The sequence below is a fragment of the Mastigoproctus giganteus genome, chromosome 9 (genome assembly GCF_048544385.1).
Source record: "Mastigoproctus giganteus isolate SK-2022 chromosome 9, ASM4854438v1, whole genome shotgun sequence".
Classification (NCBI taxonomy): domain Eukaryota; kingdom Metazoa; phylum Arthropoda; class Arachnida; order Uropygi; family Thelyphonidae; genus Mastigoproctus; species Mastigoproctus giganteus.
In genome coordinates this window covers 95,259,666-95,282,437 of record NC_143583.1, presented here as the reverse complement: position 1 = coordinate 95,282,437, position 22,772 = coordinate 95,259,666, and the positions used below count along the sequence as shown (strand labels likewise).

General features: G+C 36.9%; 1 protein-coding gene across 1 annotated transcript in view; it reads right to left on the bottom strand.

The window, feature by feature from the left end:
- Nucleotides 1-609: 609 nt before the first annotated feature.
- Nucleotides 610-22,772, bottom strand: part of LOC150080559 (uncharacterized) — a 92,610-nt gene continuing 70,447 nt past the window's right edge. Inside the window, exons 27-40 of the mRNA XM_090380735.1 lie at nt 21,341-21,425; nt 19,750-19,838; nt 19,377-19,439; nt 18,772-18,864; nt 18,506-18,565; nt 16,312-16,412; nt 11,929-11,992; nt 10,507-10,670; nt 9,513-9,591; nt 8,132-8,177; nt 7,095-7,171; nt 6,869-6,971; nt 5,923-5,997; nt 610-696 (exon numbers count right to left, since the gene is read on the bottom strand). Coding sequence (XP_090236861.1) covers nt 644-696; nt 5,923-5,997; nt 6,869-6,971; nt 7,095-7,171; nt 8,132-8,177; nt 9,513-9,591; nt 10,507-10,670; nt 11,929-11,992; nt 16,312-16,412; nt 18,506-18,565; nt 18,772-18,864; nt 19,377-19,439; nt 19,750-19,838; nt 21,341-21,425 — 1,152 coding nt within the window. The 3' untranslated portion in view covers nt 610-643. The remainder of the gene's footprint in view (nt 697-5,922; nt 5,998-6,868; nt 6,972-7,094; nt 7,172-8,131; nt 8,178-9,512; nt 9,592-10,506; nt 10,671-11,928; nt 11,993-16,311; nt 16,413-18,505; nt 18,566-18,771; nt 18,865-19,376; nt 19,440-19,749; nt 19,839-21,340; nt 21,426-22,772) is intronic.

Sequence of the window (22,772 nt, the reverse complement as noted above, 5' to 3'; positions counted from 1 at the left end):
ACAAAGGCACCTGGGGTGGATGGAATCTATCCAGTTATATTAAAATAGACAGCAAAGAAAGTAGCAAACCCTTAGCCATAATTATGAGAGCATCCATGGAGGCGCACTATAGCCCCAGCAGCTTATGCGCCAGTAAACCTCCATAGCACACACACACACACACACACACACACACACACACACACACACACACACACACACACACACATCCTTGGATTCAGAGGAATCCAAGGACGAATTCGACAAAATTATTTTTCTCTAAGGACCATGATTTGTATTTATTTTAATTCGTGAAATTATTGGTTCACTAGTGATGGCTTCATCAACTTCGAAGAGTGGATTTCCATTGCCTGTAATCTGCCACTAGTTTGACTAAATAATAGTGAAGGATATGGTCTAGTTTCTTTAAATTTAATATCCTTTTCTAGCCTGAAGAAATTGCATAAAGTTCTGTAAAAGGATGAAGTCCTCATGACCCAAGTGATTTGTTGCATCATAGCTTTCAACTGGTGACAATCCTTTGCTGCTGAAATAGAATATTGCAAAAAATAGGAGTGAGTCCTCAATAAAAGGAAAACAAATTTATTACCGATCAGATACATTTATATCGCGTCTTTTGTGAAAAATCACTATATCGAAAATACTATTCGACTTTCTTCAAAATGCCTCGGGTACCATCCAGTATCACAGTATCTCCTGAAAAAAAATATAAAAGAAAATTTTAAAATAGATTTAGATATCAGTCTGAATATCGTATGTACACTTATAATTCAAACAGAATATAGCATTTCTATCAAATTTCAAAATTTTATGATAATCCAAATATAAAGGGTTACTCGAAAATAAGTTGAGTTTTAGTTACTTCATTACAGACATAATACGTTAATGATACCGTGATGATATGAACTATTTATTGTCTTTTAGGGAATTTACAAGGGAGTGAATGAGAATTGTGTGCCAGTAATCCTGAAATCTCATTTCTAATCTCATGGCATACTCCACATTCAGGTCGATGAAAGGCTAAATTCTTCATACGTGGTTTGAGGTTTTATTATGACTTTCAGGAGAATATAATTCGTAACTCCTGTAATAAAATGTTGTTACAAAATAAGAGTGATCCTTAAATATAGGGGCAAGTTGAATTTTATTACTGATTCGAGGTATATTAACACGAGGCTCACATAAAATACATCTATTCCAAAGTAGAATTCACCATTCGAGTTGCCTTTTGTGAGAAATCACTGTATCGAAAATATTTTTCAACTTTCTTTAAGAGACTTCAAATACCATCTAGTATCCTAAGATCTTCTGAAAAAAAGGGTGTAAATCTCCCTCCATGTGTGGTTGAACTTTCTTTTTTCTCTCAAATTCAAAATTGTACTGATAAAAGTCTAAAATACAAGAGACAAAATTTTCATAAAATTGAATTATTCCATAAAAATTCCATATTTTATTTCCTTAAAAATTCATTTGAATTTTAGCACTTGATAATATAATTGTACAATTAATGATAGTTTATTTTATTCTTTACGAGATAAGCTTCACGGTTCAGCTAAGACTCTTGCTCTCATTCGACGCTACGTTCATTCACCATAAATGAAAATGTAACTAAATTTGATGTACTAACCAGGTCTGTCTAATGTGAAGAGGAGGTGGTCTGTCTGCATTAATAATAGTGGACAAACATTAAGGTATAAATGACAAAAATGCAATTTTTTGAAAAATAATTTACATGAGCCAATGATATCTGATGGGGACCAGCTAAAACTCGATGGTACGTATGCGCTTAGATGTAAAGCGTATTTGCATATGTGTGAAATATGCAAATTTGGTCATGCATACTCGAAAGTGGACGTCTATCAGAACAGGTTGCAGACCGCGATAGGAATCATAATTACCCTGACACTCATTGTCGGAGATTAGACACAATTTCTAAAAGCTACATCGCAATATACATGTCCATGACAGTCTTTACAGTGATTTTTTAACGGATTCTCTCAACGCTATTTTCAACGGGGTTTTCATGCTGTTAATGGGTGTTCAAGAGTTCTGGTAGAATTGAAGCCCGCTCTTCGAGGAGAGAAACTATTCCGCTGATCAAATTCCTCTTTCTTGAAGATGTATACCTCTCCACATGGCTGCCCATGGTAGCAGAATTCCTCCTCCGTAGCAGTCCCCTTTTGGGTTGGCTTTTAGTCTATCTCGACTAGACTGAATGTGGACTCATTAGTGAACATCAAATTAATGTTCACTGATGAGGTGAACATCAATGGGGCAATGAGGTGAAAGGGACCCAAAATCTTGTTTTTGTGCTATGATGATGACCTACTATTGTTGTCATCGATCTTATTTTACCATATATAGCTCTTTGGAATACTTTCCTGTGTCCTGAAACTTCTTTAAAATCGGGTTGTCATATTTGGATGGATATTTAGTATCGCTTGTGATTTGTTGTCCACCATCCGGCTGATCGCTTTTCAATGTATTGAGTCATTCATTGTGCAGATTCTTTTCGGCTAAATATATCTAACTCCATATTCGAGTCCATGTACAGCGCAGATAGCGGTAAAATTTGCGAGTGGGGGTAAGATGTCGAAAGAAAAGCGTTTAGTATTTCTAAGAAGTAAATTTTATTCCAAAGTTAGGAATGTCTCTAGGGGGGGCGAGTTCGCAGTGCTACTCACTCATTATTATTATAGAAAATACCGTGGGAATACGCAGACGCAATTAATAAAATGATAATTAAAAGTGACAAATGGGCCTGGAGTACTGGGGTCCATAATTTAACAAATAGATATTTATTGTATACCCAGTATAAAATGAAATATAAGTACAATTTCAGTTCAGTAGCTTTCGGAACTCGTGTCCCTTTATCAACTGACAAATTTGAATACATTACAAGCAAAGTGTGGCACGTTACTCATTCGTCATTGTTGTAGCACGGACGTGTGCTGCCTTGCGCCAGTGATCATCCATCAATAAAACGGTTGTCTCCAGGATTGGATGTATACGCATGCCTTTCTGGCGATTTAATGCCTTAGGGTTGTTTATTATGTTTAGTGACTCTAGCCATAGGCGGTGGCGAAAGTGTCGCGCGTGGTCCACTATCTCAAAGTCGCGCTTGGGGTCAAGATCGTGGTTGGTAGCCCAAAAATGTTCTGCAAGCGCGGACTGGTCAGTTTCGGCAAGCCGGATTGCTCTGTCGTGTTCCGTGAGGCGATCCTGGAGACGTCTCGATGTCTCACCTACGTAGCAACTGTTACAGGCCCTACAGGTGATACGGTACACTACATTGCTGCGTAAGACAGGTGTGACAGGGGTCTTCACACTGGAGACAAGTGAACGTAGGTTCCTACCTGGTAATTGCACACATTTGATGTTGTAACTTCTCAGGATCTTCGAGATACGTCCTGACACTCCTGGATAGTACGGAATGTAGGCGGATGATATGCCGACTTGCTTCGGAGGTCTTGGGTTGGAAGTAAGTTCTTGTGCCTGTAACAAGCATCTGTTTAGTACATGGGATGGATAACCGCATCTGGTTAGGTCCGCCTTCACACGGGAGATCTCGTTACGTCTAATTGTGTCGGTGCTGGAATGGCTCCAGGCCCTGGAGAACAGGGTGCGGGCAGTGCTATTGAGATGGCTTGGAGCGTGGCCGGACCCGTAGTTGGTGAATTGACCGCACCACATGGGTTTGCGGTATACTGAGGTCTCTAGATGTGGGCCTACGTGATGCACTAGCACGTCCAGAAACGGGAGCGAACCGTCCACCTCTGATTCTACGGTAAACTTGATGAAATTGGATAGAGAGTTGAGGTATTCTAGTAGTACCGTTTCAGAACCACGTGGTATTATGGTAAAAATATCGTCGACGTATCTACACCACGTTGTAATAGGTGTAGGTGGGTTCTGGTGTATCTGCTTCTCCAGATCTTCCATGGCGATGTTAGCTACTACGGAACTGACAGGGGCACCCATGGGTGCCCCTGTCAGTTCCGTAGTAGCTAACCATAATACCACGTGGTTCTGAAACGGTACTACTAGAATACCTCAACTCTCTATCCAATTTCATCAAGTTTACCGTAGAATCAGAGGTGGACGGTTCGCTCCCGTTTCTGGACGTGCTAGTGCATCACGTAGGCCCACATCTAGAGACCTCAGTATACCGCAAACCCATGTGGTGCGGTCAATTCACCAACTACGGGTCCGGCCACGCTCCAAGCCATCTCAATAGCACTGCCCGCACCCTGTTCTCCAGGGCCTGGAGCCATTCCAGCACCGACACAATTAGACGTAACGAGATCTCCCGTGTGAAGGCGGACCTAACCAGATGCGGTTATCCATCCCATGTACTAAACAGATGCTTGTTACAGGCACAAGAACTTACTTCCAACCCAAGACCTCCGAAGCAAGTCGGCATATCATCCGCCTACATTCCGTACTATCCAGGAGTGTCAGGACGTATCTCGAAGATCCTGAGAAGTTACAACATCAAATGTGTGCAATTACCAGGTAGGAACCTACGTTCACTTGTCTCCAGTGTGAAGACCCCTGTCACACCTGTCTTACGCAGCAATGTAGTGTACCGTATCACCTGTAGGGCCTGTAACAGTTGCTACGTAGGTGAGACATCGAGACGTCTCCAGGATCGCCTCACGGAACACGACAGAGCAATCCGGCTTGCCGAAACTGACCAGTCCGCGCTTGCAGAACATTTTTGGGCTACCAACCACGATCTTGACCCCAAGCGCGACTTTGAGATAGTGGACCACGCGCGACACTTTCGCCACCGCCTATGGCTAGAGTCACTAAACATAATGAACAACCCTAAGGCATTAAATCGCCAGAAAGGCATGCGTATACATCCAATCCTGGAGACAACCGTTTTATTGATGGATGATCACTGGCGCAAGGCAGCACACGTCCGTGCTACAACAATGACGAATGAGTAACGTGCCACACTTTGCTTGTAATGTATTCAAATTTGTCAGTTGATAAAGGGACACGAGTTCCGAAAGCTACTGAACTGAAATTGTACTTATATTTCATTTTATACTGGGTATACAATAAATATCTATTTATAATTAAAAGTATTAAATAAGCTTATTAAAATAAAATGGTAATTAATTAAAATTACGATTCTTCAAAATGATAATCATCAATTTTAATAATCTTCACTTATTGAACGGGTCTCCCCGTTCATAGTTAAAAAATGCTATGAGCTTCATTACATACGAAACATTAGAGGTAGAGAGAGAGAGAGAGAGAGAGAAGTTAATTTAAATCCTTTTTCTTACTATTTTATCGTATTTGTAGTCTAAAGAAATGCGTGATTTACATTTGGTGAGTGCACGGCTAATTTTCACCGTTTTTAATTCTCATTTCACTCATTAAATTCTGTAGTATTTCCTCTTACAATTATCTGAATATTTTTCTTTCTTCTTTCAGCTTAGAAGACCGATGTAGAAAAAAGAGAAAGTAATAATACCAAGAAGGAGAGTTCGTAAAACTAGAAAAACTTTGATAAGAAAATAAAACCGCAGAGACGACAGTCTTATACTATCATCAAGAAAATAATTCACGTTAATGGTAAATATTTTATTAAAAAATTCTCAAGGTTTGTAGTACCTGCCGCGAGAGGAATTCATCAATTCTAACACAGACACATGAAGCGAATATTTTAATAATAATCATAGCGAGATTACTTCGCCGTGCATCGTTTTTTGTAGACCCTGTCAGGTCGGTCAAAAGAACATCAATCCTCTATTCAAAGTAAATAAAATTTTCGCAAGTCGCAAAGTCTTTAACTGTGTCTCTTTCTGGATAAGGACGTTGTCTGTTCAAGATACAGTGCACACATCCTCCCATTCAAAATTTCTATAAGCTTGGATTAAATGCGCCATAGAATATAAAGTTTACCTGAAGAAAACATAGAAGTTGCTCCGTGCAAACCAACCACGCATGGGAGACCATATTCTCGTGCGACAACTGCCCCTGAAAAGAGAAACATGAAAATCATCGGGCGAATTTCACAAATCAACTCTGACTAGTTGAAAGAACATTATAGCACACTCCACATAAAATATTTTAGTCGCACAGTCATTTCAGTAATTATTGGACATCTTCAGAGCAGTTGATACGAACAATAAAAAATAGAAAATGCACAGTGAAAACATATTTTATTTTGTAATAATAAAAAGAAAACATGCACTGAAATTCCATGGAATTCAAAGTTACTGGCAGAACTAAGGAAATAAAGCAAGCAAAGATATTATAATGGTTAAGTTAGGTTAGGTGTACGTTAAGCGCCAATATAATTAATAAGGCGCCATGAACGAAAGACCAAAATTTCCCGGTGAAAAAACCATTCACCCCGCGTTTGAGACCGACTAACTCAATCACGAAGAATTCGAAGTCACTGACTAACTTCAAACGTCTGAGTTCTAAGTCATTGACTGACTTCTAACTCGGATATTTTCTACATGATGTTGGAGAACGAAGATTATAACCACAGAGAGGGCAAATTATCATTCACTGCATAAACTGTGGATAATATGAATGATTCAGAAAAATATTTACAGCTGCAAATCAAAAATAATGGTTATCTATGTGACCTATCGACAACGTTCATCCTTACTACCAGAACAGTGACCTTCAAGATAAAAAGAAACGGAAATAAAGTGCAGTGGTTCAAGTTTACAGAAAGGTAACCAGACGAAATTTCGAGGAAACTTTAACATTGTTGTTTGGAAATTTTCGTTGAGATCAGTAAAAAAAGTAACCTATGTAAAATTCTGTAAAACATAAAATCGGTGATCGTAAAATGAAAGTCCCCCTATTTTAAATTTAGGGCACAGTTTCTTACCGTGAGATATGAGACCACCAAGTTCAGTGACAACTCCTGAGAGCATGGGGAAGTAAGGACTCCACCCGATGTCTGTGCTGTAGGTAATTAGAATATCTCCTGGCTATAAGTGAAAATAAACCATTCATTTGTTTTAAATTGTGCAATTCAATGAATAGCCTTTTCTTAGAACAAATCACTGAAAAAAAAAAAAAAAAAAAAACCATACAGTAAGCACGGCACAAACCTGAATACTTGAAACATCCTGAAAGCGGTGAACGACTCTCGCAGTTCCTTTCACCACACCGTGACTAACAGGAGACCCTGAAATAACACAACTTCCATTACAAGACTACAATTGTAATTTATTTGAGAAATTTAAAATACGCCATGGTTTGGACCAGTGGTAATGAATACGTGGTGTGGTACTACCTTTAGACAACTTTGTCTCCTTACATGACTACTAAGATGTGATATCGCACGAAATGTCTTCCTTGTTTTGGTGAGATTGAATTAATATTTGAAATTTCAAAGAAGTCAGTCTTATCCCCAGATTTTAGTAAGTGTATATTTTGTATATTAGCTTATGTGCTTTGCTACTTTATTAAACACTGTGGAAAGCATTCAGAACTTCACTTTTCTAATAAAACAAACATGTAATGTCTTCAAACCGTGAGAGAAATAAAAAATATCATGAAGCTGAATACACTTCAAATGTATGCACATTAGGCTATACTTAGAAAGGTGCAGATTCTCTGATCTACAAGATATCCAACGACCACTTAAAATCCTAAAATTAAAGGAAGAAAGGTGACGCTCATTATCGACAACCCAAATGCACAATTTCCAGCCCAAGGAGATTCACTCTCATACTCACGAAGAAACAAACAAATCAGAAAGAAACAAATCAAACTCGAAAGGCACACTGTCATGGCTACCGCCGTCTATAGTTTAAAAAAAGAAATTAATAAACGAAATGCAAATTTAGACTCAGCTAATTGACTAGTATAAATTAAACCCAAATATGCAAATTAATCCGTGGAAAAAAAATCGTAACAAATGATAGAATCTACTTTAATAATAATAAAAAAAAATTAAACCAATCAATAATAATGAAATTTACTATTATTATTCATTTCTTTCATTTTCAAAATTTTAAAGTGCTCGTTGATCATCTTAAAGGTCAGGTTTCAAAATTGCACCTTGCCAAATATAATCTATTGTTACATACATTTGATGTATCCATCTTCGTGGTTATTTCCACCATAATCCTTCAGAACTTACCTTTCATCTCTAGAGTAGTTTTGCTTTCTAACTTTTTGAAGATTACCTGAAACAAATGAATTATAGTTTAACTTTCTCGTAATTACATTACTATCTAAATAATGATATATGTATAAGAAATGCATTTACCATAAATTTACTTTATCCACAGTATTCGCTAAATGAATGCATTTGGATAGAAACATTACTTTCAGTTCATTGCAAATGTGCAAAATTGTGGCTTGTCTCTTAGAGAAGCGAAAAATTTAAAGATAAATTTCATAATTCGCACCACCGAATGAAACAGTGCAGCAACTGACGCAAACATTTCGGAAAGAGGTTCTGTGTGTGTATTAAATATTCACCAAAATCAATAAGAAGAATTGGAAACACAGGACAGGCATACAAGAAAGTGGTTCTTCCTTCCACAAACCTTACTTTGTGAACAAAATATTTAAGGAACTCAGTATTTCATAGTCTAGTCTTCCATAGTCTAACGATTGATCACAGATGCACGTGCATTTGCTTACCGAATGCCAAGAATTGTTATCAAATGACCACGTTCAGTATTGTGCATGAATTCTAGGTAACTTGTATTAAATTGAAGAATACTTGGAATAATTGTGATTAAATGAATACTACCATGCTTTGCTGACAGATGTGCAAAATATGCGATTTATAGAGTGGGAAAAAGCTAATGATTGCGCACAAATACCTTTGCATTTCTGAGAAGACAGCATGTTATTGTAATAGGGTTTTAGGAGCATTAGCGATTTTGGCCATATTGCTCAGTGTATATTGCGTGTGCTCTGAGGTCGAATTTCTGTTTGCTGACGAAAAACCTGACTTTCCGGGAGAAAAAACCATGCAACCCTCGCCTGAGATCAACTAACTCAGCCACGTTGTGACAAAGGCCCATATAAATTCCTCCCGTCATCGACGGGACTCGAACTTAGGTCTTTCCACCCGATGTGGGGAGGACGGCAATCCTACCAACGAAGGTAAGATAGCGTGTGGACAGTGTTCTCAATCTATGGTATCCTTTGTCGACGAAAATGAGAGAACAACAAAGGTCACCAATTGCCAATAAATGTGTGTGAGATCCTCCACTATTTTCGAGCTTCCAGAATGATTTGTAAATCATTTTAATCGAAAAGATCTTCATATACAGTAAAGTTTTGTAACAAGATGGAACAACAGCTCATACACAGCATAAAATCTGCTAAAGTTAATGTTTTCTGATTGGCAAATTTCACTGGCTTCTATCTTCTGTACCCTACACAGAACTCAGATCTGCTGAATGGCTGACAGTTTACTTTCTCGCATGTGGAGTTATGTTTATAAAATAGCTGAGATGTCACATATTGTAAATTATTTTGCTAATTACAATGATAAGACTTACCGGCTTGGGAATCCCTGGAGCCATTTCTGGAAACCTCAGCTGATCCAGTTCATTGTGGACACGATGCCTTCGTATCACCCTAAATTAGAATAATTTATTCATTAAAATATATGTTCTGTACATTGTTAACTCAGGAGATGTCTTGGCTTAATTACAAAAATGACATCTAGCAGTAAACGAAGTTGTGATAGCTACTCCCTTCCCCAAAACTAACTTCGTATTTATCACAGTGGTTAACATCGCTGTTCTTTTTTTTTAGCGAGGTATGGCTCAAGACCTTAGATGCTTGGGATTAATTTTAAAACAAGCAACCTCTAACTTATCTAATGGACGTTGAAACTGAACATTAATTAAATACAGTATATCATTACAATATGTAATTGTCTGGTGTTTTATCAGAGAAGAGGACTTCTTAAGTGAGCACATATCTGCAATTTGCATCCAGTTATAAAGGGAGATACGTCTACCAAAAAGGCAAGCACTTGAGAGAACACAGAAAATTATTTTAAATGATAGTTCCATTTAACATTAAATTTAGCTAACATTAAATAATTTTTAGAGGAACGAGCCTTCCCTTAATATCAAAATTAATCCTTCTACGTGATAACACTTAGGAATTACAAATCAAGAATGGTATTCGTCTATAATCTAAGCTCTTGTTGGGTTCAGAAAGTCAGTAATTTCATTCAGTTTCAATGGCTGGGAAAATGCTTTTTGAAATGTTGGCAAACCACTCGAAGACCAGGGCATTCAAAATGTCTATATTTTAGTCCAGAAATGAGTGAGTGTGAATACAAAATATAAGCAGCTTGATATTTTTATGAAATTATGTGAGATTATTTTTTATAAAATTATATGAGAATGTGTTTTAGTAATCGAAATAAATTAAAAATAACATTATATTAAAATTGACTATAGCTATTTCTTTGGTTTTTGCTTATTGGTTTTCATAATAAATGCATATACTCTACTATTAAGCATGTCCTTAACTCACTTAGATAAAAGCCGTGGATTCCTCGTGAGGAGAAGAGTTGTTATTTCATCCATCTGCATGAAGCAAACTAATTCAGGCTGAGGTAGGTATCCTTCCAACACCATCAAGGAGCCGAGTCTTCGTAAACCTTTACGCAGGTCATCCAAGCTCCTCACAAACAGCGACTGTAAAATGCATTTAACTTTCGAATTTAAAGACATCTTAGATATACAGTATATATTGTATATACAAATAAATTCACGAGTGAAAATAACTTATTAGTCATTTTCATAATTTATTTACAGAAGATTGATTCAACGAGCCATACTTCAAGTTGTCTGTAGGTCAATTACAACACATTAAGTACAAGCAAGCGTAGCCCATTAATTTTTATGCAAGAGTTGAGCAACCTCATTTAATTTCAGTTAAAATGCCATGGTCGGCTAGATAACTATAATAATTATAACAGCTGGAAATTGGATTTGTTTATATTAATAATCTAAAAAAAAAATAATAACACCCCTCTGTAATTACACTGCTCTCGTTAATATTTCTATACCTAAAAGCAGTGTATGCTTTAAGCTCAATATAACCCGAGTGACATATATCCGTGTAAATGAGAATGATTAAGTTAGTGTCAATTCAGCAGCATTTGTTTAAAAATTTCCTTCCTGGCAGTTATACTTTATGAAAATGAAGTATGGCTGCCAGGAACATCGATAGAAATGTCCAAATGTTGCTATAGGGAGTCGTAAAAAAAGATTATCTTGGTGAACAGTGAGTCGTTGATTACAGGAATAAATTTTGTCTATAGTTGGTTGTTTCACAGCTTGGGAAGATTCACGGTCAGCTGGATAGGTACCTATGGGAGAAAGGAGTCAAATAGGTGGTTTGTTTTATTTTATTATTTATTTATTTGTCTGATGAAGCAAATCGTCTGTCTTCCTTGTACCATTTGGCTAATACTAACGTTGGACCGTGCTTGAGATGGGTGTAGTAGGGGACTGAGAGGCGGAGTCAGTGAACATCACGTGAGAGTTGTACGTGGATGGGCATCGTCCTGCTGGAAGATAGCATTTGGGATGGAGCGAGAAAAGGCAGGAGTGCTGGTCCTAAGAATGTTTTTAACATAATGTCTTTCTGTTCACGTACCATCAATAACGGCTGTTGCAGGTAGTAACAGGCACTTCACTGGAAATTCTTTTGCGTATCACAAGACATGATAATCATTTACATCCATATACTCATTTATTCGTGCAAATTTTCATAAGCAAGGCAACTTCAGTGACAATCGGTGTATAATGAGCCAAGTAATTTATAATTTTGCTTTAATTCTAATTGTTCAGTTATCAAACAGCTAAATGGGAGAACATTAAATACACAATACTGTTAAAATGATACAGTGTACCGATTCTTTAGGTTCAATCTACAACAAAATCTTACCTTGGACATTTCCCTTAGTCTCACACCCCTACGGCACTGGGGCAGCAGAAATTTCAACAAACACCTAAAAATAGTTGACAACAGTTAGAAACGTATGATCATTAATACATACTTTGAATAACAATGATTTCGACTTCATATAAAGAATGGCAAGTAGTAATAGGCAGAGCTACAGGGCTCAATAAGTTCTACATTGTCTGAAAACATGGTAAAGAAGGATAAGAAATTGCTGTTCTATTTATTAATTCGTATATAAACTGAATATGTTCTATGACCACTTTGCTGGATGAAAAGAATGTCAACTATTTCCTCAGATTAATATAACTCTTACTGAAAGTGACATTATTGCACTAGCAAAGGCCAAATTCATCAATCTTGTTTATTTTCTCAAATGACAGATGGGTCATTAACTGTCATAAGACCATTTAATGAAAATAATAGTCACGAAAACCTAGAACAGCATTTTTATTATCCGAGATATTCTACCCTCCAGAAAAAGTATACTCTTTCCCCACCCCAAACTGCAGTGAACTGTGGGAATGAGAGGTGTTCAAAACAGGAAAAGGTACTCAAAGTGTGCTAGGAGATATTAAAAATAAGTAGAATGAATCGCTCGCAAAAGGTAATGACGAGTTTCAAAGAAGGTCGCAAACGGTCAGATAAGCTAAAAAAACTGATGGATAAGAATCATAGATACACGAATAAAGTGATCAAAACGAACTGAGCGATGTTCTTGGAAAACTTTAAGGTAGAGTTCCAGATGTCCATAGAAGTGTCTGCATGGTGCTGCACAGTACGGCTTTGAGTGGCAGAATTGCATGCAGTGAAACGAATATCAAGGAGTGCTAGACTTAGCGGATTGATGCCTCTTCCACCTTTATTGGACCGTGAAAAGGAAGATAGGCTACAAGGCTTTTCATACCAACTAAGAAATAAGGTTTAGGCCTAAATGGATGTCAGATGAATTAATGAGGCTCGTGGCAGAGAAGAAGAAGAAGATTGCATGGGATGCATATATATTATCAGGCGACACAGAAGCCTATAGCAGATATAAGTCTGCAATCTGCTCACAAAGGAGGTTAGGCAGGCGAAGGAAGATTACGAGAAACCTTTGGCAAAGGATGCAAAAAAAAAACTAGCAAATAGTTCTTTATTTATGTAAACTCTAGAAGGAAAGGGATGAATCAGATTGGTCCCCTTGATATCTATGGTTCAACTGTTGATAATCCTGCTCAGATAGCTGATAACCTGAATGAGTATTTTGTATCTACATTCACACATCAGGAGTTATTTAAGTAGGGGAATGCCAGAAGTGTATCTAACTCTAACAGGGAGCTAAGTGATTTTGTAATAACTGAGAGCAAAGTGGAGGAGAAATTGTTGATATTAAACATAAAAACTATTGGTCATAATTATGAGACCTTGCTTGGACTCAGGGGAAGTGTACAAATGTATCCCAAATTCACAAAATGGTCCAAATTCACAAAATGACACAAGTAACTATAGATCTGTTAGTTTAACTTGTGTTCCGGGAAAACTAATGGAGTCTGGTTAAAGAAGCGCACTGCAGGATCATCTAGACAAGCCTGCAATAATAGTTAAGGCATAGAATGGGTTAGTTTAATGGAAACCTTGTCTGGCTAATTTTTTTGGATACTATGATGTGGTCACAAAGGAACTGGATGCAAAAAATAATTTTGATATCATATACTTGGATTTCAGGAAAACTTTTGTTACTGTTTTGATACTTTTGATACAATATCAAAATACTTTTTTAATATTGTGCAACAATATCATATGGGTAGCATGGAAGACTGCTGTACAAATTGGAGCGTTATAGCATTAAGCGCAAGTTGCTACAACGGATAAAGAGGTGGTTGAGTAGTAATCAGTGGATACTGCTCTTCGTGGACAAATGTTATTAGTGGAGTTCCCCAGGGTTCGGTGTTGGGCCCATTGTTGTTTTGTATATTTATCAATGATATTGATGAAGGTATATCAGGTTTAATGTCCAAGTTTGCAGATGATACAAAGGTTTCCAGGATTTTTAACGACAATAAAGACAGTATGCTACTTTAACTGGATCTAGATAAGTTGGGAAAATGGGCTGAGAAGTGGTAACTGAAATTTAACATTGAAAAATGCAAAGTACTGCATATGGGTAGCAATAACCGAAGAGAAACGTACCAACTGTTGGTACTATACTCAGGGAAGTGAAGAATGAAAAAGACCTGGGGGTAATTGTGCAGTCCGGTATAAAGTTCGATGAACAGTGCAGACGGACTGCCAGAGCAGGTCATGGAGACTTGCCAATGATATATAAGAATTTTGCTAGCAGGCACAAGGAGGTGATTATCCCGTACGTACAAGGTAATGGTCAGGCCACACCTTGAGTACTATGTACAGTTCTGGAGGGCTTATTTTAGGAAGGATGTAGAGTTGATAGAACGAGTACAAAAAAGGGCAACAAGATTGGTGAGGGGAACAAAGGGGTGCGCTTACCAAGAAAGGCTAAAGTTCTGCTAATTGCACCGCCTGGAGACTAGGCACCTGCGAAATGATCTGATTGAGGTGTGTAAAGCCTTAAACGGATTAAGCAAGCACAATACTGGTGGGATTCTTCCTCTTGCTCAGATTACGAAGCAGAGGGGTATAGATTCTAATTAAGGAAAGATGGTTGTAGAATAGATGTGTGAAAATTTGCCTTTAGCCAGCGGATAGTTGATTGCTGGAACAGAATTCCATCTCTTGTTGTGGAAGTTGATAGCTTAAATAAATTTAAGGCTGAACTAGATACGCATTTGGGGTGAATGGATGGGTGAAGTGGGAGGTTTTTATTTTGGTTTATGCTGCATAAGCTTGCTTTCTTGCATCGTATTCCTCAACTAATGCTAATGCTAAAGGTGAAATAGGCATCACTGCCTACTAGATCTGACTGGAATATGTAGAGCTCATTTCCATTGAAATATAGGGTAGAGTACACCACGAAATTATCTAAGATGAGATTTCAGTGAACGACTTGGCATTTATGGTTTTTGGTTCTGAAACCAGATGTTCCAGTACGTAACACGAGAAGGAGTACCACACCATGATCGCGCTCCTTTCAAACCTCACTGTGGGTACAATACACTCCAGTATATGATATTCCTCAGATATTTACAACATCAACCTCTACCGTCCGATCTGATGACTGAGCAACGCTACTCTTCTCTGTATGAAGAAATGTGGGTGTTGCAAATGTCTTGGGAAATATCATCTATTGCACTGCAGTGTATTATGTTCACAATGAAGTTTCGAAGAGGGAGGAGAATGGTGTGGCTGCTTCTCATGGTTCGTACTAGAACTGTTGGTTGCAGTGCCAAAAACCATCAATGGTGACCCTTACACTAAAACCTGTGGCCCCCATTCTCTGGCAATTCCAATGGAAATAGGTCCTTCATATGCCTGCAGCATAACGATCTAACGCATACAGCAAGCAGTGCAAAAAACTAGTTCGAGGATAGCTAATCCAATATTTCGATTAGTCGGTCCAAAATAGAGACGTGAATCCGATCGAACAATTTTAGAATGAACTTGAACCGCAGGTTAGGGTGCGGACAATAAGCTACCCCAATAGCTGAAGTGGCTACTACACTGGAGGAGGAACGGACACAATTTCTTGCTGCCTGCTGCAAGAAACTGGGTGAAAGTGTTCACGACGAATTGATGCTATCATTGGGGATTAAGGTGAACTTACATCTTATTAATCTGTTCATTAAAACTCGTACTTTTTCAATCGTGATGGTGTCCGAATACTTTTCATAGGGTAGAGTACACGAACGAAAACTTTTACAGAGATACTTTGTCATTTTCGATAAGTATATAAAAAACGAAAATTTGGTATTACAGAGTTATGATAATTATGTTATGAAAAATAAGTTCTAACAGACATGCTTAGAAGTTAGCAGATAGTTGATTTCCTCTGATGATTTATACTGGCATCTTACCTTCAAAATAGCTCTGTCTATAAAAAGTAGAATCAATAAAGGCCATTCCCTTAAGAAAGTTAAGGTAATTTGAAATCGTGGAGAGTATAATATGGCTTGTAAATCGGTAACCATAGGACATCCATGTCTGGTGATTTCAGTGACTGCCCCGTTATTTTGGTTGCCTTGAAGTTTAGGAACAAAAGCACCATTTCATCTCTAGAACATTATATGTCGCTTCACATATGATGATCAAGAATCTCATCTGGCCACTTAGCCCATCAAGAGGAAAGCGATTGCTGATGTTCATGTCATTCCCAGTCCATTGTTGTGCTACTACCAACATTACTCTCGTTTTCCCTGATTAATAAAATGCTATTTATTTCAGAAGATAATGAATGTAGTTTTTAAAACTTACCTTGTTTTGAAATCAGCAGGAATTTGCAATTTCGATATTATTTCGCTGACGCTGCTGTTTTCTTTAGGCGAGATTTCTTTCCTTGTGCCTCCAACTGAATTCTGAAAGACAAAATCCATGGGTAAACCGTCACCATTGTTAATACTCCCTTCCAAAAGCAGCTATCTTAAAATGATTAACATAATATATACTCTCCTACCAAAAGTCAGTTTAGTAATGAGCATAACATATATTTATTCAAAAAAATCCTTATCAGTTTGGCCCATCTACTTCAATGCGCATGGTGGAAGACTTCCTACTAATATTCGGTAGAAATCTGCTGCTACTGTGCTCCACATTTGATTTAAATCTTTCCTGAGTCCGCTAATGAAGAGGTTTATCGTTGCCTTTTTCTAATTCTGCGTTCTAATTCATCCCGAAAATGTTCATTTGGATTCACGTTGGTTCTCCGTGCAGTGTCCGATGCTACTGTTTTCAATCTATGCATTCCCAATGCTTGCTTTGTGACAAGGAGCTGTTGGGAGGTGTAAGGGCCATTTCCATAAAATTTCCACAATATGGGGAATTGTTTAGAATGGTATCACGAAAATTGGGTGCATGATTTGGAGAAATTTCACCACAATTTGGTGAAAGACAATTAGTAGCTACGACAATCAATTTGGTGAATTCTTTGGGAGAATTCGGTGTATGGTAAAGCAAGACAGAAAATGCAAACTTTTAACATGCCGTGCTATAAACAGTGAATTTTGTGATCACGATATCGTTCTTGATATTTTATATTTTTGATGGAACGTACTATCCACCTTCGTTTTTAATGCAAATTCTACTTTTTTTGGAGTTTCTACTAATAAAGAGCCACAGACAGGTTAAAGATTGGGTTGCAAGAGAACCTTGTTCGCACTTTACTTTCACTTCTGTAATTTGCATTTTTTTAGGAAATACACATGGGGGAGGGGAGTTGTTCCAAAGACCAAAAGTGGAGACCATTAATGGATTCCGGCTGGACAATGCGCATCTTCTGAAGTTCGGTGCAAGCCGAACGTCAGAAGATGCAGATGCACATCATCCCATTATCTATTGTCACATTATTATCCATTATCCATCATCCATGCGCATTACCCGGCTATACTTTTTATTGAAAGTAGTAGTTTGCTAGTACCATGGAAGGGTTAAGGGCAGGCGGGTAAGCTTTCCTGGAGATTGTATAGAGGTCGGAATTGGAGTTTGAGTCCTCTAAACGGTAAAGCAATCTGGTCCAGTAAGGCATTTCCACCAGAGCCCGATTTTGTTAATAGCAATACGGACGGAGTCATGCTTAAATACACACATACTCACTGTCCAACCTGCCTATCAGAAGGATCGGTGTGAATCCATTTATACAAAAATATCGATAAAAATACGTTATTTTCTTTTGTGTAAATTTCTACATTCCTTATTTCTAAGTTTCTAAAATTTCTCTTGTTTCCTAAACCTTTTAGTTCATTGATTTTGTTAATTTCTGATCTCTGTGTGATACACCCAATTGTCATACACCAAATTGTCGTATTCATCGAATCGAAGTAGTCATCAATTGTCTTTTACCAAAATGCCACATACAGCGAAATGTCATTCACCAAAATTGTCTTGTAAACCGAACTCTTATGCACCGAATTGACGTGGGCCATGGAGCACATCATTGCAGGAAACAGCATTTATGATTCTCTTTGCTCAACTGATGGAATGGTCCATTCCATGAAAAAACTCCCAGATTATGACACCTCCCCAACTTCATAGTTGGGATATCACAGTCAAGTAGTAAGTGTTTCTCCAGGTATCCAACATACATAAAATTCATCAGAGTAGATGAGTATATGACATAACATTGTTCCGATTTCCATTGAGCTACATAATTCTGGTTCTGTGTGCATTACATTTTGTACCAATGGTTTTTGTTATTCTCCTCTGAAGCTGTACTGACTCTTTCCGCGTACTCTATTTTAGGCGTACATGTTTTAAATGAATTCTGCAAAAAACAGCGGATACCGTTTATAATCTGAAATATCTGTATACTTCGTAGTACAATTTATTGCAATTAGAGGAGTGTCGCATAACTTTTGACAGGAGGTCAAACTTTTCACACACACACACACACACACACACACACACACACACACACACACACACACACACACACACACACACACACAATATTTACCTGCATCATTTTAACAAGCGGTAGCGGATCTTCTCCCCACGGCACACTGTAGAAGTCGGACTGAAATTGAAATTTAAAATTTATCCAGAACTGGAAAGGAGGAACCAATAAATTATTTTGTTAGATATTGGGCAAAACACAATGAAACTTTGAAACTTTTCTGTTCTTTCTGAAGTAATGAAACAGTTACTGCATTAATTGGTTAAATGAATTGGTCTTACTAGCCTTCAGTTAAATTCTGAAAGATAAACATAATGCAAATTTACCTCTTTCAGACATCTATGCCCATGTGTCTCTATAAATTGCTTGAACTTTTTACTGGATTTAGATGGAGTCTCTTTTAGCCACCGTAAGGCCTCCTGTAATAATAGTAAGCAAAGAAAAATAGCAGACATTGTTCCAATAAGTTGTATTACGTTAACCAAACAAAATCACAATTATTAAAGACATATTGGCAATTTCGTTTACTGTATTTCTCTCATTTTACATTTAAATATCAGCGAAACAATGAAATTGTTTTGGTTTCGTTTTCTTCTCTGGTGATTCTTCAATAACCCGTGCTATCTCACTGAGTTAAATCGAAAAAGTCTTCGAATCCATAGAATAAAGAGTGGAATGTTTTCTTAAAGGCAAGTATGGTATCTTCATTTATTATGGAGTGCTATTTCTGGAAAAGAAAAGTGTGGAAAAGATAATGGAAAGTAATTTTTTTAAAATAAAAGCATGTCTTTTCCCCTTTTAACTGCCTTACTGGTGTATCATCAGAATATAGACAAATATTCTAAAAAATGCGAAGTAATATCTTCCTGTAAGTTTAAGTAATTACTGTAAAAACAATATCTATAGAGCATCAAAAGAGATGGATACCTGCCTCTGAACTCATGGCTTTAAACTTCTTTGGCTCTATATCTTCGGATATCATGGAACTCAGAGTCTGAAATGCAACAGAGAAGAAAGTTATTTTAAAATCGCGGAACTATGTCTAGTAATTTTATTATGTGGCTAATCAATATCGTTATTTAGATTTTATAGAAAATTCTACAAAAAAAATTCTGTCGAAGATAGTAAGACCTATGGACCAAATTTCCATCTAATTTCGAAATCAAGAGTGGTAAAGCTTAGACCTAGATAACATCCTTTCTATTCCAGGGCCCAAGAGATAATTTAGATAAGCAACCAACTTATAAAGGAACGAAGTAGTTAGTTTTGTATCCTTTTCAAATATGTGTGGATCATATATTAACCTGGATTGCAGCTGGAACATCTGCACTCTCCACCTGAGTACAAGTACCGAGGAGATACGCAAAATCCCTAAACGCTTCTGTGATCTGCCCTGCAATAAAAAAAATTAAATAAAGTGAAATACAATTAATTTTTAAATTTAATAAATATAAAAAAATAAACTATATAATAAAAAATAGAATTAAGAAATAATTTTAAATAAAATTACAATTATAATTAAAATTTTTATAATTAAATATTAATATATATTAAAATTATAAAATAAAAATATATAAATAAATATATAGAAATAAATTTCTGAATAATATTCTTTAGTAAAGATGGATTTCATTACAATGGGATTCAGGCAATTAGTTTGCGATGGAAGCTACTTCAAAAGCAGTGGGTGAAACTCATATCAGTTGATGTCATTTATAAAAATTCCAATTTGGAAATATTTCCCTCATTATGAATAAAGCGGACGGACAGACGAAGTAGTGTTAATTACGTGTTTTATGTGAATATTTTGTATATAAACATTTTAATTCTTTGTAAATTCAAGTTTAATAGATGTCATTAAGCTTAGACACGATTAATTCTGATATATATGATGTGAGTATCATAATCACGCTGTTTGTGTTGTTAAACTGACCATTTTATACAATAACTGCCAGGACTGTAGCTGGCAGTTGTTTGCTTGAAGCAAAATTAAGAATTCATTATTTTCATTAACCGATATTCAATCATTTTATTATTTTCAATTATTCATTGGATATTATAGTATATGTCAATCCCCTCGCATTCATTGCTGTCGGTTTGTCTCTTACCAACGAATTACACTTATTTATCTATTGAAGGACAAATAAACATTTATTTATAATAAAGGAACAAAAAAAATGTCCCGACAGTGAATTTCTCTCGGAAATATATTGGAACAGACTTTCCTACGCTGAATCAAAAGTTTGTCTATAAATTCCTCCTTTCAGATCCTTCGTCATGTGATTAGGAAAGCATATTATGCAATTTTTTTCGTACACCGTGGGCGAGTTAGTCGGTCACCGACCCTATAGTTTTTCATTTCGCAGAACAAGCAGGAATTTCAGTTTATAGACAACATCACAGCCTTATTTGCTTTTTTTCGAACTTCGAGGAGAAGGATCAGGGACAGAGAAGTACAATTCAAGGATGCGACGTCTGTATTCCCTCTTAGAAGCGAACTTATTAAGGTCGGCATCGAAGGCCCGGGCACAGAAAAGGCCGGAACTTATCGGACAGGTGGAGACGGCTGAGATGTGGGTATAGAGTTGGAGTCGCTCTGAGGGAAGGCTGAGGGACTCTCCATGAGCACAAGTACCAGAATGATGGTGCCGAAATCTTGCCAACCATCATTTTGATAGTCGTGGTTTCCAAATCCTTTTTAATCTTCTATGTAGGATGAACTGATCAGTCTATTTGTCACACCGGAACGAACTCACAAGCAGACTCAATATTGGAAATGTAATAATAATGTCCCGGTTCCAGTTCAAAAAAAAAAAATCAGTTATAAAAATTAATTAAAAATGACTGAGATTTCAATATAATACATGTAATTTATTGTTTTAAGGATATTTATACCTTTTCTGGCCTTTGAGAGAACAGAGTACAGAGTTACATTGAACAGTGATGCCGCTAGAGAACATTGAACATGGCGAATGTAAGCCTGTAAAGAAAATCTTTTAAAATTTTCATTTATTACTTTATATTTATTCTGCAGGAAAATGAAATGTCTAACCTGTGGGCAAACACAATAAATTTGACAAGAAAATAATGTACTTTGAGAACACCTTCGTACCTTAGATAATAATAGTTTCTTGATTTACTAGGTGGCATTAAACCGTGATATATATATAGGAAGCTTTTTGTCGATTTACTGAGAAGTAAATCATTGAGAACAGTTTTAAAAATGCATTTAATTGTCATAAATAACAACATATAAATGTAATATTAACATTAATAAACTAACAGAGGCATAAAATTGATTCTTCAAGAATTAAATTATGAAAATTATTTCTTTGTAAACTGCCATATGCAATAACTTTTCTAAAATATTTAGATAAATATGACGTGACATATTTATACATTTTGCGTTTGCTCCAATTACCCATTATTAACAATTCTCTAAAATATATCCGCCCCAACCACTTTCACTAATCAAGTAGTATACACTCAGTATCACAAATATTGTCCTACTAAAAGTGCAAAAGAAGCATCAAAAAATCAAAAGTAACCTCCCCCCCTCTGAAAACTGTCTTTGTGTCAAGTCAAAAGGGCGCATCACAAGGAATAACTTTTCATGTCTAAATTAACTGTTCCCAGAAAATCGCTTCAGCTTGAACATATGTGTTGAGGATCAAGCAGCAATAATAGTAGACAAATTAGTCCATCTAGAAAGTCAGAGCTTCTCTGACTTTCTAGATGGACTAACAGAAGTCAGAGAAAATCTGCAACACCAAAAATCATGATTCTTGCTATTCGATTTGTATATCTTTGCTGAATCTTAGCTGAAGGGCTAATTTTTTTGGATGTGGCCATAGTGGGATTCTTCTGTTACGCTGCCCAAACAGTCTTCACACTTTACTAAAGATAGTCTTTCCCCATTCTTCATTCTAGCCAGCTTCGTACGAATACTGAAAGGAAGTCATTGGAGTTGTCGTTGTTGTTGTTATAGGGTTTCAGGCGCATCAGCAACTTAGGCCCCAGTACACCATATGTAATGTTTGTAAATTACGTGTGTTTTGTAGTCGACTTACTGTTAGCTGGACGAAAAATCCGAGTTTCCAGGAGGGAAAAAATATGCTGTCCTCGCCTGAGACCGACTAACTCAGTCACATTGTGAAAAAGACCCATAACGTTTCTCGCATCATTGACGGGATTCGAACTCGGGTCTTTTCCACCGGGTGTGGGGAGAACGGTGATAATACCAACTGTGCTATCCACGAGGGCATCATTGGAGTAGATACCATTTTAAAGTAACCACCTCTAATGACCGTGTTATTCTTAGTTTTGG